Here is a 15,858-nt window from a genome sequence, read left to right as displayed (position 1 = left end):
AAATTCTTCCCCATTTAAAATGCAAAACACAGGTTTTCCAACCAGACAGAAGACAGAGGTGAAAAAGAAGCAACATTGTAATGCAAGAAAATATTAGCTTTAAGCAATAGGAACTGTCTTTTGTATGGTCCATCCTGCAAGAGGAATTGCTTGCAAGAATATCAGGTAGCAAGGTAATAAAACCAGACAATGCTGAAAACTTTCAGCAGTAAAAGGCATTTAGATTTATCTTCTGAATTTCTTCCTGAATAGGCTGATGTAAGGGCATTATAAACAAGTTGTTTCTCTTTGCAGGGCCCTGACAATTGCATGAAGTGTGCCCATTTCATAGATGGCCCTCACTGTGTGAAATCATGCCCAGCAGGGGTTTTGGGTGAGAATGACACCCTCGTCTGGAAATATGCTGATGGGAATAATGTTTGCCAGCTCTGCCATCCAAACTGCACCCGGGGGTGAGTAAAACCTGGGACTGAATAGTGACAGGGAAGAAAAGAAACAGGGAAACAGCTTGTCTCGAGCTCTTTCTCCTCCTGACAGTCCCATGTCAAACCACTGAGAAGAACTAGCAGGGAGCAAGAGAGATCAGGAGGACATGGTTAATGTAAGCAGAGTGTGGCAAACTTTGTAAGTAGGAAAAGATCAGTGGTACTTTGTCTTTATGCAGAAGGAAAGAAAAAAAATAGTTTAAAGAGTTTGAAACAGGCTTGTTTGATAACTTGAAAGAATTTTACAGGACTCACCCACCAGTGATGCACCCTTTTTTCCCCACCTGGCTTGTTGATGTGTCCTCTGGTTTTGAGAGGAACATCAGTGACATCTGGTGGATGCTGGGTTCCCAGAGCCCATTTTTCTGTGCACCTTTCAACTTTCAGGAGGGAAATCCCAGTGATTTCCCTTTTTTCCTTCTTTCCATGTGCTAGCACTTGGTCTGAGTTTAAAGCCTTGTGAGTGTGGCTTTTCTAACAAGAATCACAGTAAATCCAATCTATATCAGCCAGTTTTTCCTCTTAAAAATGGTTGCTTAAACTGCAACCTGCAACAAGGTGTAATTGTTTAACCTACATCACAAGTGGTAATGGTCTTGTCTCCTGATTTCCAACCTACAAAAGACATGGGATGCACGGGAAAAGGTTTTAGGGTTTGAGAGCTGGTTATTGGACTGTGATGCTTTCAGAGCAAAAAGCTCATGTTTGGTGTATTTTCCTTCACATGCCTCTGCTATTTACCCTGCAAGTTTGTCTGATCCAAAATCTTTCTATAATAAGCCCATAATAAATGTTGCAAGAGTGGAATTGTAACATACTCAGACCAACCATCACATTGTATGTTAGCTAATCCAACTGCCAGTTCCCCACCTTCATGGGAAAAAGGAGCTGAAGGGTGGAATCAGCAAGGAACAGCCCTTTCAAGTGCTCGTAGTGAAATTCAGTGCAATGGATTTCAGACAGTAGTTATACCAGCTTGCTGGATTTGCCATGATTTACAGCTATGGCCCTTGCTTTTTCTATAGTCACAGACAAGGCTTATCAGGGCTTCCCACTGCAAGCCCAGGAAGAAATTTCCTCAGTTGAAAAGGGATGATAATACGGTTGCTCTTTATTAATGTCTTCAGTAGTCCCTACTGATACGAACTGGCCACAGTGGTCTGATATCCTCCTTCTAACTGGCCACATGGAAATGCAGCTGGTTAGTGGAATAGTGTAATGAGCAACCATATCTGAACAAGGCTTTTTTTTTTTTTCACTGTGCAGCCTCAGTAGTGAGATCAAACACTAGACTCAAATGCAGATTTGGAGAACATAATTTGCCAGACAGGGATGTAAAACAAGCCACACAGTGGCTCTTAGTGCACAAGCAAGTTCCCCAAGCAGAATTGATCAGAGAAGTCAATTCCTGCCTTGCTTTAGCAGTGTATGGGGGAACCACAAGAGTCAGGCAGAAGATGAGGTTACAGTAAGGAGACATTTTTAAAATGAGGATTATCCAACATATGCCTCAGTGTATTTGGCCATGTGTTATTAAGGCAGAATATAAAATGTAGTATCAATTTCATCTTTCACATGAAAGAGGCTGGGCTGAGTTTGCATCAGTTACATTGTGAACATGCTCAATAGGCCAATTCAAATTGATGCCCAAATGTGGCAGATGAAATAGGCTGTATCCCTGAAGGGCTCAAGAGAGATGGAAGGAGGTAGTGTTGCAATATTTGCTATACAGATGAGACATCTGTGGCCATGGATGAGTAGGGAGCCAGTGTCAGGGTTATAATATGGGAACGTGCAGTCAAGCACAGCATTGTCCCTCTGAAGACAATCCATCAGCAATGCCATTTCTCTTCACGCCTTTCTCTCATTTTGCTGTGGGAATGGATCTGTTCAGCAGTGGGTGGAAAACATCTGTCTCACAAAGCTTTTGCATCCTTAGAAACCACTGTCTCAGCGATTCCTGCATGACAAGAAACAACAACTTCATTTCTGTCCCTGTCCAATTTCACGGCTAGAGCCCACAAAATCTTATCAGCATGATTAAGTGTGCTGACTTCAGTAGTCAGTAGTCATGCAAGCAAAGGTTCCCAGGATCTCTCTCTGTTTTCCTTATTTGAAGAAGCTTCAAGTAAAAGACTTCTCTTCCCATCTGAGTTGTGTCAGGAATTTCATTTTTTCGCTTTAGGTATGCGTACTGGTTGTACATTGCTTCTTTTGCAATGCCATGAAGAATTCCTTTGAGCCTCATTTTCTTTGCTGAGTCCATTTTTCAGCCTTCGTTAGGAAACAAAATGAAGGATGCTTTCTCCTGCTTAGCTCAAAAGACCCCTTCTCTCCCAATTCTCCTGTATTCTCTTGGGGATTTTGTACACAAGCTTCCTTTTGCCCTGCCTCTAGTGCAGCTGAGAATATATGCTGTGATAAAGAAAGCAACATCTCAAAAGCCCATCAATTAAAGACGCTCACCATCTTAATTAATCTGATCAGTGTTGAAGGATTTCCCTTGCCAGTCTCACAAAGTGCAGGAAATAAACTCAGACACAGCCACAGGGGTGGATAAGCATGGAGGAGAAGAAGCCACCACTGTAGCCAACACCACTGGCTGGCACATCCTGCCTCCATCCACAGTTGCTGTCAATACTCTGTGTCTCACCAGTCTTCATTTTAAATGCTAAGGGATTGTTGGGGGAGATGAGAAAGTGGCCAGGGGATCTGAGAGGGAAGGCTGCAGAAACACAGCACAAATTCTATGCCTTTGTCACTCTTGGAAGGTTACTTAGAAAGAAAGGACAAAGTAAAATTTTTGTAAAGTTTTAAAAGATTTTAAAATTGTTTTCCATTTCTTTTATGATTGTGAAGTAACTTAGGCTGTTATAGTGTGAGTCCCCTCTGAAAGGCCATCAGTCATGACAACTTGATTGTGTTACATCAAATTAGGAACTATAGGTTCAAGGAAATGGATTTAGGAAATAAACAGCTGTGTGTGCACCAGGACAAGTAATATTTACACAGACGGGTAAAACGTGTAGTTCAGGAAAAAGTAGTTTTCAGGAGCTGTACACAGAACTAATTTTCCAGTAAGTAGAGAAATATATCTAGGCCTACAACTGCTGTTATATTCATCTCATATATCCATAAGATCTTGAGTTACTTCATAACATAAGGTCACATTTGTCTTTTTGGTTTCTGTAAGCAGAAGAAAAATTACTCAGGAATGGAAAACGTGATTGTTCAGATTCCATAAAATCTGGGTTACTTATGTAGGGTGTCATCATAAAATTCCACGTTAAGAAAGATATGTAGTCCTGGAGTGATAATTCTTATGGGCTTTGTTTCTTCTCTGACTTGTGAAATTAATCAGAAAACCAAGTGGGATTTGAAAAGCACAAGCTGATTTCTGTATTTCTTCCCAGAAACCTTTATCCTACAAGACTTGATATTGATGGATTTGTGTGGGAAAAGGAAGGGAATTGATAAAAATCTCCAGTTCTCCTGCTTCTACTTTGATGTGTAACAGAAGAACTGGTCAGTCATTCCTCAGACTCTAGCTACAATCCCCTCAGCCAGTTTTGTTTGCTGTTAGGAAGCACATAGAGAACTTGAGGTCTTAAAGTAGCATGGCAAACCAGAATTTTGAGGAAGACATCCTCTGAGGGACAGTAGTCATATTCTGAAATTAGGTGAAGTCTTCTAATTTCACATTCTTATCAAGAGCAGGTGCATATGTTTTTTTGCATTACAAATTCATATCTGGCAGGTAGACCACGACTGGATGAGGTCTGGAGTCCTAGATCAGTTTTCCACTGAGCACCTGAAAAGAGAAGCCCAAGGCAAGATCTGCCTCCCATGATGATAAGGGAGCTGGTGGCTCTGCTCTGCACATGCAGCCTCTCTGTGCTTAGTTGCACAACTGAGCAAACAAAGCAAGCTGTATGCTGGTAGGAAAGCTAACGAGGCTGAGGACCCGGAATCCGGGAATTGGTATGCACAGCACTTCCAGCATGTCCAGGACACCAGGATGCACATTCTTGCATGGGAGCCCAGTGAACTTACAAGACCTTCCAGATGCTGGGTCTTGGAGCACTGTGTTGGCCCAGAAACAAGACAAATACACAAGGGAAGATCCGAGTAATGAAAACAAACAAACAAACAAACTAAAACCGAGTAAAATGAGTAGTTGCTTCACTTCTTCCTTCCCCAGACCTAGTCCAAGTTACGAGAGAAGATGTGCAACTCTACCTGGCATTTTGAAATTTTTTTGCTTCCTCCTGTCAGTGAGAGGGATTCCAGAGCAGTTTTCCAGGCATGGACTCACTCCTTACCCCCTATTTGACCTCCTCTGGAATTGTTTTGGGATGATCCATTTTCTTTAAGTCAGCGCAGGGAGCGGATACCACAAACTGGACTTTACTCCTTTCCTGTGCTCTATTTTCTCGAGGTGATGTCACTCTCTCAATAATGCTCTCCTTCCCCAGTAGACACCACAAAGACCACAATTCCCATGAAGAGCATACATCTTACAGCCCAGCAGCACCTGGGGAATGCACTGTGCCTCTCACACTCATTAGACCATCAAGTGAACACAGTCACTGTGTTTTCATCTGTGTTTTTTTTTTCACTGTGCTGCCAAAATTTTGAGCATTTTAAACTCAAATGGAGGGTGAATGACTTGCTAGTAGAGTTCCTGGCTCCCTGGATAACAATTGTACCTGTTTACATTGCCAGTAATATAAGACTTCGGATTCTAAAGGAAAAATACCATGGACACATGCCAACAAACTGTAGCCAGAGAGAGTGCTATCAAGTCCCATTTTTTGATGGAAGTCTATGTATCTGTTACCCAAGTTTTCCATTGAAATAGGAAGTCTGGAAATTGAAATCTTTACCTTATCAGCAAACAAGGATTATGCAGGAGGGTCTGCAATGGCATGTTTCCACATGTATTTCTGTCCGTGTGGGAGAAGGCGGCTACTTCTGTCCTCCTCCACATTCAGCTCTGGGCTCTGCACCAAGATACGGAATCCATGAATTTTGTGTACCTATGTCCTCTCCCACTCCTACCACATGCTAAAAAAATTGTTTTAAAACATTCTTTAAACTAAGTATGCAGCGTAGCTATTTCTCTAGATAAAAGATTTTGGAGCAAGGTTGTTGACTGATATTTAATGGAGTGTATGACTATTATAAATTCCTATGTTAACACTTGGACTGCTCTGAAACACAAACTTTCAAATCAGTAGCACTCTTCTTAGTTGGAATTACAGAAGCATGTAGGCCAGAGTTACTATGTTTGTAACATTCATTTGTTTTTACAGGTGCAAAGGACCAGGTCTTGAAGGCTGTCCAAATGGGTGAGTATTTCATCTGCTACAATTAATGGCAGAGCTGGAAGGAATGTGTGTGTGTGTGTTTACATTTCCACACTGGACACTGCAAGGCTGGGACTAAAGTCTTCAGCTGTTCACAGGGAAGTGACAGATTAGAGCAGGCTCAGAGCTACAAAAATGGTTTAAAGAACTGATAAAAAGTCTGGCACAAGACTTCAAAATCTTGTTCTGCCTACAATTTTTGTCAAGGTGAGGCCAGGGATCTGTTACTGAAGAATAAAAGGAAGGGATGGAAAAAGAAAGGATTAAGGACAAAGAGAGATATGTTTAGGACTGATATAGTTACCTGTGTTACAGGAGACTCAGAGATGCAGAGGGTCTTTTCCAGCCCTGTGATCTGTACATCTCCAAATACTGTGTTCCCCATTGGATTCTCATTCATGACACTCAGACTACATCTTAAATCACACTGTTTGGCTTCATTATGTGCTCGAGGTGATGCAACAAGCAAACAGTCTTCTCTGACTGAGAGTGATTTTTCTGGCCACAAAGTCATGCTATGGCAAGATAAATTCAGCCTAGAAGTACTGTTAAAAACTGACTGCATTTAATATCAATCCCTGAGGCAACTTAGAAAAATGCTGGGAAGAATCTCTAAGTACAGACCAAAAAACAACTTTGGAAAACAGGTTTTCCTTTTCAACTTAAATTTGCAGTTACCCAGGCTCTAATAAAGAGGCAGCAATCTGTGTGTACAGTGGGAATGGTACACAATACCTTTGTACTTGTAAGGAAGACCGACGATCTGACGTTCACTGTGACCCTTACAGCGTGCCCCCCTTCCCCCCCAATATGGGGGGATATCAGCTGCACTGCTGACATCCCAACTGTGTATGCCTTTCTGAGAGGCCTTCTCTCCACATGCTTCATGTCTCTGATCACACGTGGGCTGCCCACAGCTGGCACACATAGGCATCACAGATCTTATGCTCATGTGCTTGGTGGGTTTGTTGGAGGGAGGAGAAATCCCCTCACTTAAGCTATGAGGATCAGTTCCAGTTGTGAGTTTGAGGGAAGAATGAAGACTTGTGGTTTAAGCCCAGATGGAAATTAAGCACCACTTTGAACAGATTACTGGATGAGGGACTTAACAATACAGGTGCCCAAAAAACCTGAAATATCAAATAGGCTTATGTGGGCATCCAGAAACAAAACATAAGGCTTCCTGCAACCTCTGTAGAGCTTTAAAATCTAACACCTAAGAATCTTTTCTCTTTCTGCCTCCCCTCCTGTGCTGCAGCTCCAAGATCCCCTCTATCGCCGCTGGTGTTGTCGGAGGGCTCCTGTGCCTGGTGGTGGTGGGCCTGGGCATCGGCCTGTACCTGCGGAGACGCCACATCGTCAGGAAGCGCACCCTGCGCCGGCTGCTGCAGGAGAGGGAGGTGAGCAGCCCCCCTGCTTCATCTGGCCCAGTGGGGTCCTCCTCCTTGTGCCAGAGGATTAAAGCACCCTGCATCTGTATCCTGCATCCTTGTAGCTCAGCAATCCCGTGGGATGGGAAACGTGGCAGTTGCCACACTGCTCAGGAAAGGAGCAGCATGCACTTAACACCTTCTCAGTCTCAAAGCTGATCCCTCTGCATATAATTTGCAAAATATTTAAGGGATTCAGATGTCTCAATCCCAAGGAAAGTCATTGAGATTGTCTACTCAGAAAAAACTACACCTTCAGGTTGAGGTGCAGTGTGTTTGCTGATCCATACTGCCTTCCTGTGTAGACCTTCAGCCTCAAACTGTGCATCCCTCCAAACAAGCCTTGAAGCTCCTGTGGCAGCTTGGGGTGCTTTTGAAAATATTTCCCCCTTGATCAGGTGCGTGCCTGATCCTGTGGAAAAAAAGGAGAGGAGGTAAAGGAATTGAGGAAGTGTTTGTGTCTAGTCTTTGGTTTGTTTTTAGCACAAAATGCCCACAAAGCCATCAAAGTGAACAGTTCACTCTGTTGGGCATGAACAAGGCTTCTGCACTGCTCTTTGTTTTTGTGTGCATTACAGCATCACCCTCTGGATACCTCATATACAGAAAAATTCCTAATCCTGTGTGGAAGCTGCTCTTTTGTGGTTAGCTCCCTTCTCTTTCTAGTCTGGTTCTAGCAAATTAGACAATTGTTTTTAACATTCTGCTAAAAACCCAATTGTAGCTTCGTTTTGTACTTGCCAGCTTTGCAGAGTCAGCTGCTAAAATCCTTAAAAAAAAAAAAAGAAAAGAAAGAAAAGAAAAAGACAAGCTGGCTTGTTTTTCATTGCGCTATGAAACTATATTTTACATACTGCTGTATTCTGCAGTTGTGATAGTACAGTTCAATTTGTGCTCAGCTCGTATTGTACCCTCTGGGCTCCTCAAAATGAGGATATTTATCACAACAGAGAGGCTGCTGGTCCTCTAAAATCAGATTGAATCTAGCTAAATATGGTTTTATTCAAAGAAAAAGCAGAAGGAAAAACACTAAGGAAAAAGCTGACTTATGCATCATAAAAGCATTAAATATCTTTAGAGGGCATTACCACAATTTGCAATAAGGCTAAGATAAAATTTTGAAAAAAAAATAGGCAATTCAACATCCTTTTTTTTTGAGGAAAGAAACACTGTCAGAGTTTCAATTGCTGCTTGTACACTGCATGATCTGAGGGAACTACTGGTACCATGGGAATTTTATCCAGTTAAACAAGAGCAGACATGAAAGGTTGAAGGTGATTCTTGCCCATTATTTTAAACATTTTAATAATTTATTCACAAGTTCAAAACAAAAATAATCTCCTTTAGCATCTGTGGTAATTACATGATTTTTCAAGCCATGTGTTTCAAGGCTTTGAAGTCATAGCCTCCATTTGAGAAGAGGTATTCCTTCATTATCCCTCAAAATGGCAGCTGCCACTCTATGCTTGATTTTTGGAGCAGGTATTTATTCCTGCAAGTCAGAGCAGAACTATCCTCCCAAAAACTTCACATGGAATCAAGTGTTCATTATTTTAAAGGAAAGATTTATTTGCTTCCCCAAAGTGTTCAACCTTCCACTGTGTAACCTTCTAACATCATCTTCTCTCTGCACCAGCTTGTTGAACCACTGACACCCAGTGGGGAGGCACCAAACCAGGCTCATCTGAGAATTCTAAAGGAAACAGAATTTAAAAAGGTCAAAGTTTTAGGCTCTGGAGCTTTTGGCACTGTTTATAAGGTAAGATCATCGTTTTTCTATTCCCCTCTTCATTCTGTTCCCTCCTGCAGAAGCTGCCCAAACAAAGCAAGAACTGGGAGCTTCAATCATTATGTAATTTTTTTTTAAACTAGATTTTATAGCATGTATCTATCTATTGAAGGGTAGAGAGATTACTCAATCATCATTAGTTTTGTTAGAAATTGGCTAACAGGAGAAGGTTTACATAAAATGTTACCAAAGTCATACTGCTGAACCTGGAGAACAAAGATCATGACTTAAAAACTACCACAGTCAGATACACCCCACTGTAAATATTAAGAAGAAAAAGAAATGCATTGTGGTTAGCTCAGTGCAAAACCATTTTTTCTGTGTCATCTGGGATCTTCTTTTTATATTTTTCAATCATTTTTTCATTAGAACTGATTCAGATTGTGAAAGTGTCTTCACACCTTCAGTTGTGTAGGTTCACCAGTTATTTTTTCTCTTGGTGTTTGTTTATCCTCTGTGCTTCTTCATTAAGTTCCTCCTTTTATTCAGGATATGTGTTTCACGCTTTTCTATTAACTGTAGATTCCTATATTTCTTTATAAGGCTCTATATTCTGAATCAGACATCCAGCTATGATTAGGAACTTCAGGGTCACTAAAAGATGTGCACCTGCACTGCTGGGGTTTTCAGTAGCATATCCTCCCAGTGCCACACTGCTGACCTGCCACCTAAATGGCCTCCTGACACTTCAGATGTAGAGCACTGCACCAGTGGGACATAGACTTCCCTACCATTGCATGTGTATGACTGGATTGTTTGTACAGTATAGGTGCCATCTGGTTTTAATGAGAAAATGCTAATTATTTTCATCCCATGATTTATAAATTGGAAGTGGCCAGGTTTTGCACATGCAGTTGCTGTGATGCTCTAATTAGTTAGATTTCCATCCACAAATGTTGCTCTTTATGCATTTCTTGGGCTGTTTACACAGGCATAGTAATGAATAAGTTTTTTCAAGAAAGTATGGTAGAGGTGACTGAAAAAGAAGTACCACCCCATTAACAGGAATTTGGTAATACCCACAAGACACAGTTTTTGCATATTTTTGTTGTCTGCCACGTCTTTTCATTGCTCAGAATATTTAAGTCTACTCAGAAGATGTAAAATATATGTGTAACTGTGAGAATTAACTTGTTAGGTATGAGACTGAATAACTCTTTGTACTTCTTTTTGGTAGGGACTATGGATCCCAGAAGGAGAGAAGGTTAAAATTCCTGTTGCTATTAAAGAGTTGAGAGAGGCTACATCACCAAAAGCCAACAAGGAAATACTTGATGTGAGTTTTCATATTTGTTTTCTCAAGTTGCCAGTGGTCTGTGGATTTTCTTCTCTAACAACTAGAGGGGTTTCAGGAATTTGTGTGGGAAGAAATATTTTGCATCCTAAATTCAACTGTCCATCTAGAAGTTCTGCACTTTGCAGCCCAGTCTGTGAAGTCCTTTTGTCTCTCTCATGAACCCAATCCCAATACAGATTTTATACTTGTGGGATAGGACCTAAGGAGTAGTCAGGATCACACATTTACAGATAATTATCTTTTCTTTATTCTGATATTTCAGGCCTTAAGCTGCAGCATTCATTGTCATTATGGTGGTACTACTAAGTCAAATAACAACAGACCTAATGATTTATGAATCAGACCTTCCCCAGGTCCCTACCTATGTGGCCCTCATTCCTGTCCCTCACCAGACTGTGATCCCTCCCTTCACTGGCATTCCCTGCATTGAGGAGCTGGCAGAGATGCTGCTCAGCTGCCTACCCTGAGCTCTGCCGTAGTTTGCTCTTCACAGTGATAAGGAGCATAACACAGCATTCATAAAGGATGCTTTGGACTTAATAGCATTAAATTCCTGAAGGCACGTATCCTGGAGGAAGGGTTAGTTAACAAGCCTATCGTACTTCATCCTTCCTACAGCAGATCAAGATCACTGGACAGGGCAGTAGATGCAGGGACTGTGTGCTCTTGAGTGGTATCAAAGTGCATTCTCTTCTAAAAGAAATTTCTGTAGCAAATCCCCACATTATATTTTCCTTTGAATTAGGAAGCTTATCAAAAAGCTCTTGCTTTTCCAGTCCTGTTAACTTTTAGATAATTTAGTTGGTGGAACTCTGTATGTCAGAACTAAATTTCAATAAATACAAAACGAGTGAAAGAAGCCAGAGGGATGACTCCAAAAGCACTTCTCAAAACAGATTTTTGCTACACAACCAATTTTCCAAGGTCACTGGCACCTCAAAGATAATAATGTCTAATTGAAGATGATTTGTCTTACAGAATCACACTAGGTATAGAACAAGCACAGCAACTTTAGCTCTTAATAATCCAGGCAAGCTCTGGCTGACTTTATTAGGGTAGGGTTAATTCAGAAGGTTGTTGTTAAATACCAAGCATATTTGGAGCAGGTCAGAGTGCACCCGAAGAGATTTCCAAGATAAACAGCTGCAACAAAGACCCACTTTAATGTCTTGGGCTACTTAGAGGGACCCATAACCACACAATAGCTCTGTTCTGCTTTTCAAGGAGGAGGGGGTGGCCTGTTTTCCTTTGCAGTATCAAATGGTGGAGACGATCAGCATTTGGATGCTCTCTGAAGGCTGTGTGGCCCAAACGCCCACCCCGCTCCTGCAGTGTCCCCGTGCTCAGCCCCCAGGTCAGCCCCGCACGGGCTGTGTGGCAGATGGGCAGTGAGAACAGCTCCTCCTCTGCAGTCTTCCCCCCACCCTGCCCTGCCAAAATGAATACAATATGGATCTGAATCCCAGCAGGAAGCAAGGCATCCTTCATCATTACAATGGCTCAGTTTGGAAGCATAGGGAAATGAAGTTGTTTTGGTCTCTGCTTACGTATGAGCATTGGATAACAAATTTGTAAGAATTTCTAACAAATGATGCCACAAATATATACAAACTGAATAGCAGATTGTGTTGCTGCTTTATCTTTCCTTGAGCTAGCCCACACAATCAGTACTATCCATGGCAGAGGGCTGTTTTTCAATAGTGTGCCCACATCATGCAGTAGGTAGACGAGCTCTTACTAATTCTGATGGAGATCCTATTTAACCTGTCTGCCTGGAGACCATTTTCATCCTGAGGGCTCTGAAACAAGGATAACAAATTCAGAACTAGTACCTCAAAAGAGGCTGCATTACATCATGTTTTGCTTAGGCTGGCCCATTAAGCAACAACACAGAGGCCAGAAAGTATTGCTTAAGAATTGGGGTTGCTTATTTCTTAAACGTCATTGCCTTAATAACTTTGTTTAATAATAGTTCTCACCAGCTATGGAGCTATGTGACATCTGTGGAACGTTTGCTAGATGATGAGTAAAGTGCTATGGTATTTATTTTCTTAAGCTCTTAGAAAGAGCAGATTTGCTCTTTCCCTTGCACTACTCGTGTCTTTGCTATGATTTTAGGCTTTGGGGAACTGCTAGCCTGAATTGCAAAAGGATGATTAGTAGGTGTTGCTCCAGATACTGAATCAAGATGCTGACCTGCTCACTGAATGGAAAAATTCCCATTCATTTCCCCTTGTGTTGCTTTTCAACCAAATCACTTCTAAAATATCTAAATGTGACGTATCGTAAATCAGTCGACACAAAGTTAGTTAAAGAAATGAAACAACTGCAGCTCTGATTTTTTTCCCCTGGAATACATTCTTTGAGCTGGCACTTGACCATGGATTTGAGTATAAATGCAGATCTCAAATTTCAATCTATAAGTAGTTTTTGCATAAAAAACCCATGAGATCAGGAATTTTTACCCCATGGCCATATTAAATAATGTATTTGAACCAGACTCTGAAGGGGTCTTTCCCTTCCCACAGAAGAACAAAAGAAGAGGAGGTATCTTGTGTGTTGTAGATAGGTACCTAAAGCTACACAGGGTGTACCCATATTTGAAAAAAGAGTTTTTCACATATTTATGAAACTAAACCCCAAAATTCCAGTTGACCAAAGGGTCTGTAATGCTTGGGCTCCCACATTCCAAGTATCTTTCTAGTATAATTTACATTGCTATATGAGTCTAAGCCAGCTTTTCCAATTGAGGGCAGCATTTTCACCATTGTTACTTAAAGAAAACATTCAAGCTTCTAAAGCAGTGAACTGATTATTAATCTATTTGGTCTGACATAGAATGAAGAACAGCATGGTCAAGAAGAACATGGTCTCTTAAAGAATAAGACTGTCAGTCACATTCTAGATGACAGCTTTTACTTTCTGGTTTAGTACCAATCTTGACAGGGGAGCAGAATTCTCAAAAATAGTGATTTCCAGTCAGTTTCATTGAGAGGTCTGTGGAGAAAAAAGCCATATGACACATGTTCATAAAATGAATTGTCCTTTCAATTAGGTGCTCAAAATTGTGAAATCTCATCAGCTTCCAGTTGGTGTTCAATTTATTAATTCCTCCTTCGTCTGGAAGTTTTAATCTCCCAGGATTTTATGCCCAATGTTTGCTTGGTGTACAGTAGTGAGAGACTGGCTCTTTTGTAGCATCTCAGCGATGATTTGGTGTTGAAAATCTGGACATTCCACTGAATGGAAAATAGTCAGTCCACAGAGTGGGAAATATGTGTATTTTGTATGTGATAGGAGACACAGAGTTTGCATATAGTATTTTAGCAACTTCTTGGATGACCAACTTATTTTAAATTGCCTCCAAATGTTCATGTCACGCCAAAGGGAGTGTTTCACATTTCTTTTTTTGCCTTTCTTCTCAGGAAGCTTATGTGATGGCTAGTGTTGACAATCCTCATGTGTGCCGCTTGTTGGGCATCTGCCTCACTTCAACTGTTCAGCTCATCACACAGCTGATGCCTTACGGCTGCCTCCTGGATTACATCCGAGAGCACAAGGACAACATCGGCTCTCAGTACCTCCTCAACTGGTGTGTGCAGATTGCAAAGGTGAGCAGACCAGAACTCCAGATCAGCTAAAACTCAGAGATCAGACAGCATGTAATTACCTGTCTCTGCAAATCTTTCTGTTTCACTACGTGGATCATAGGCATCTTATAAATGGCAGTAAACAGTTATTTTTCTTGAACAATTTACTGTTTTCATGCTGATGAGCAAACATTAACTATTCTTCAAAATGCTTCTAGGCAGCTTAATATTATCACCTAGACATTTATGTCCAAACCAAGCACCTGGTGTTGAAGGGATAATGCGATGCAAATGTGATGCAGCCCAGGCAGCAGGGAAGGCAACAGAAGAATTTGTCAATTTCCATAGCAAAATGCTGCTTCCATCAGTGGATTTCTTCGGGCTAAGTCACAGAACAGTGATGTTGAATACATCTTGAGGCCAGGGATCGAAACTGCTGACTGCTGAATCCCAGCTCTGTCCTTGCTCAGGCTGGCTTTCACCAAAAGACATTAAGGCACTCCAGAGCTATTCTGTAATTCATAGGTGCTGAGCTGGGATCTGTAACTGCAATGGCCATAAAAGTCTCATTATCATACCTGGTACTGTTTGCCAAAGTGCAGCAAAGGAACTGCAATACAGCCTCTAGCCCTTAGCAGCAATATGCTGTGTTTGGATGGTGGTTAGCCATTTGCAAGCATGGAAGAACAAAGCAAAACCAGCAAAAAAATGACTGCAATTTCTTGGAGATTCATCATATGAGATGGCAGTGTCCACAGAGCATGGTTGCTTTAATGCTTTTTATTTCAGGAATGCCAGTCTTCAGGAAAACCACACACTTAAAAACTTATTGGTCCCTTGAGGCCTTGTGTACATGCCAGGCTCTCCCAGCCGTGGTTTGCTTTCAGGAAACATGCTGAGGACCTCAGAAATGTATCCACCAAATGTCTATAGAGCACATTTTTCATCTCAGAGTACATTTTTTTTTTACATTTTGCTCCACAACAAGTGAAATCTAACTCATGTGTCCACCTGGGATGTGAGTTGCTTTTTTTCTGACTTTTTGTGACTTTTTTGCTTTCTTGTTTAAAATCAATTACTGCTCTGTCCTGGTTTCCGTCTCTTTGGAGGGTGAATTGGAGACTATATTTCCCTCCTCCTCCTTCTTCTCCTTGTTAATTTTTAAGGTGGCAAAATGTATCCCCAAATGGGTCCTTGGGGCATTGCTTGCCTGAAAGGTTGCCATTCACAATTGTTTGCTTTTGTTTGATTTTTTCATGTCAGTTCAACATTTGCCAATATCAACTTCTACCCTCACCAGTGATGCCTGACCTTCAACGTACTCCTTTGTGCTGCTCCAAGCTGAACTTTTCCTCAAAGCACTCATAAATCTTATGTATAGCTTTTTCCCACCAATGTGTCTGGTGTTACTACTCTGATAAAGTTATGCTAGATTTTTGAACAGTCTCTGACTCTTTAAAAATTTACTTATGAGTGGAAAAGAGAATTGAAACAAATACATGTCTGGTAACTAATCAGCAGGAGGCAAGTTCCCTGGGAAGCTTATTTTCATTACTGTTTTCACAGCTTTGAAATAAGTTTTCTTTGCATCTTTTACAAATATTATCTTTTCCTGAGGTATGGAGTCCTCTCTTCCAGGCAAGATGTTATAATAGTATAAACGCTCCATGTGCAGAAACACTGTGATGGAACTCTTTGAACACAATGGTCTCATGCTTAGTGATGAAAAATGGATTAAACTCCAGGCCTGCACACAATTAAAGAACTGCTGAACTTTCTAAGCTGGCAGTTCAACATTTTCAGTGTATGGTTATGCACGTGCATGAGTCTTCAGCCATCAGCGCCCTAAACAGTGACACTGATATTCTGCCTTTCAGCAGCTCTGAGTCTTATTAGTC

General features: G+C 41.3%; 1 protein-coding gene across 1 annotated transcript in view; it reads left to right on the top strand.

Annotated features, from left to right (window-relative positions):
• EGFR (epidermal growth factor receptor) overlaps positions 1–15,858 on the top strand; it is a 155,864-nt gene that overhangs the window by 125,734 nt on the left and 14,272 nt on the right. Inside the window, 6 exon segments of the mRNA XM_041425213.1 lie at positions 295–452; positions 5,801–5,836; positions 7,113–7,254; positions 8,921–9,043; positions 10,251–10,349; positions 13,796–13,981. Coding sequence (XP_041281147.1) covers positions 295–452; positions 5,801–5,836; positions 7,113–7,254; positions 8,921–9,043; positions 10,251–10,349; positions 13,796–13,981 — 744 coding nt within the window.

Source organism: Onychostruthus taczanowskii, unplaced genomic scaffold (assembly GCF_017590055.1).
Source record: "Onychostruthus taczanowskii isolate IOZ18803 unplaced genomic scaffold, ASM1759005v1 scaffold88, whole genome shotgun sequence".
In the NCBI taxonomy this organism is placed as follows: Eukaryota; Metazoa; Chordata; class Aves; order Passeriformes; family Passeridae; genus Onychostruthus; species Onychostruthus taczanowskii.
The sequence above is the reverse complement of the archived record's forward strand: the minus strand, read 5'-3'. Positions and strand labels throughout refer to the sequence as shown.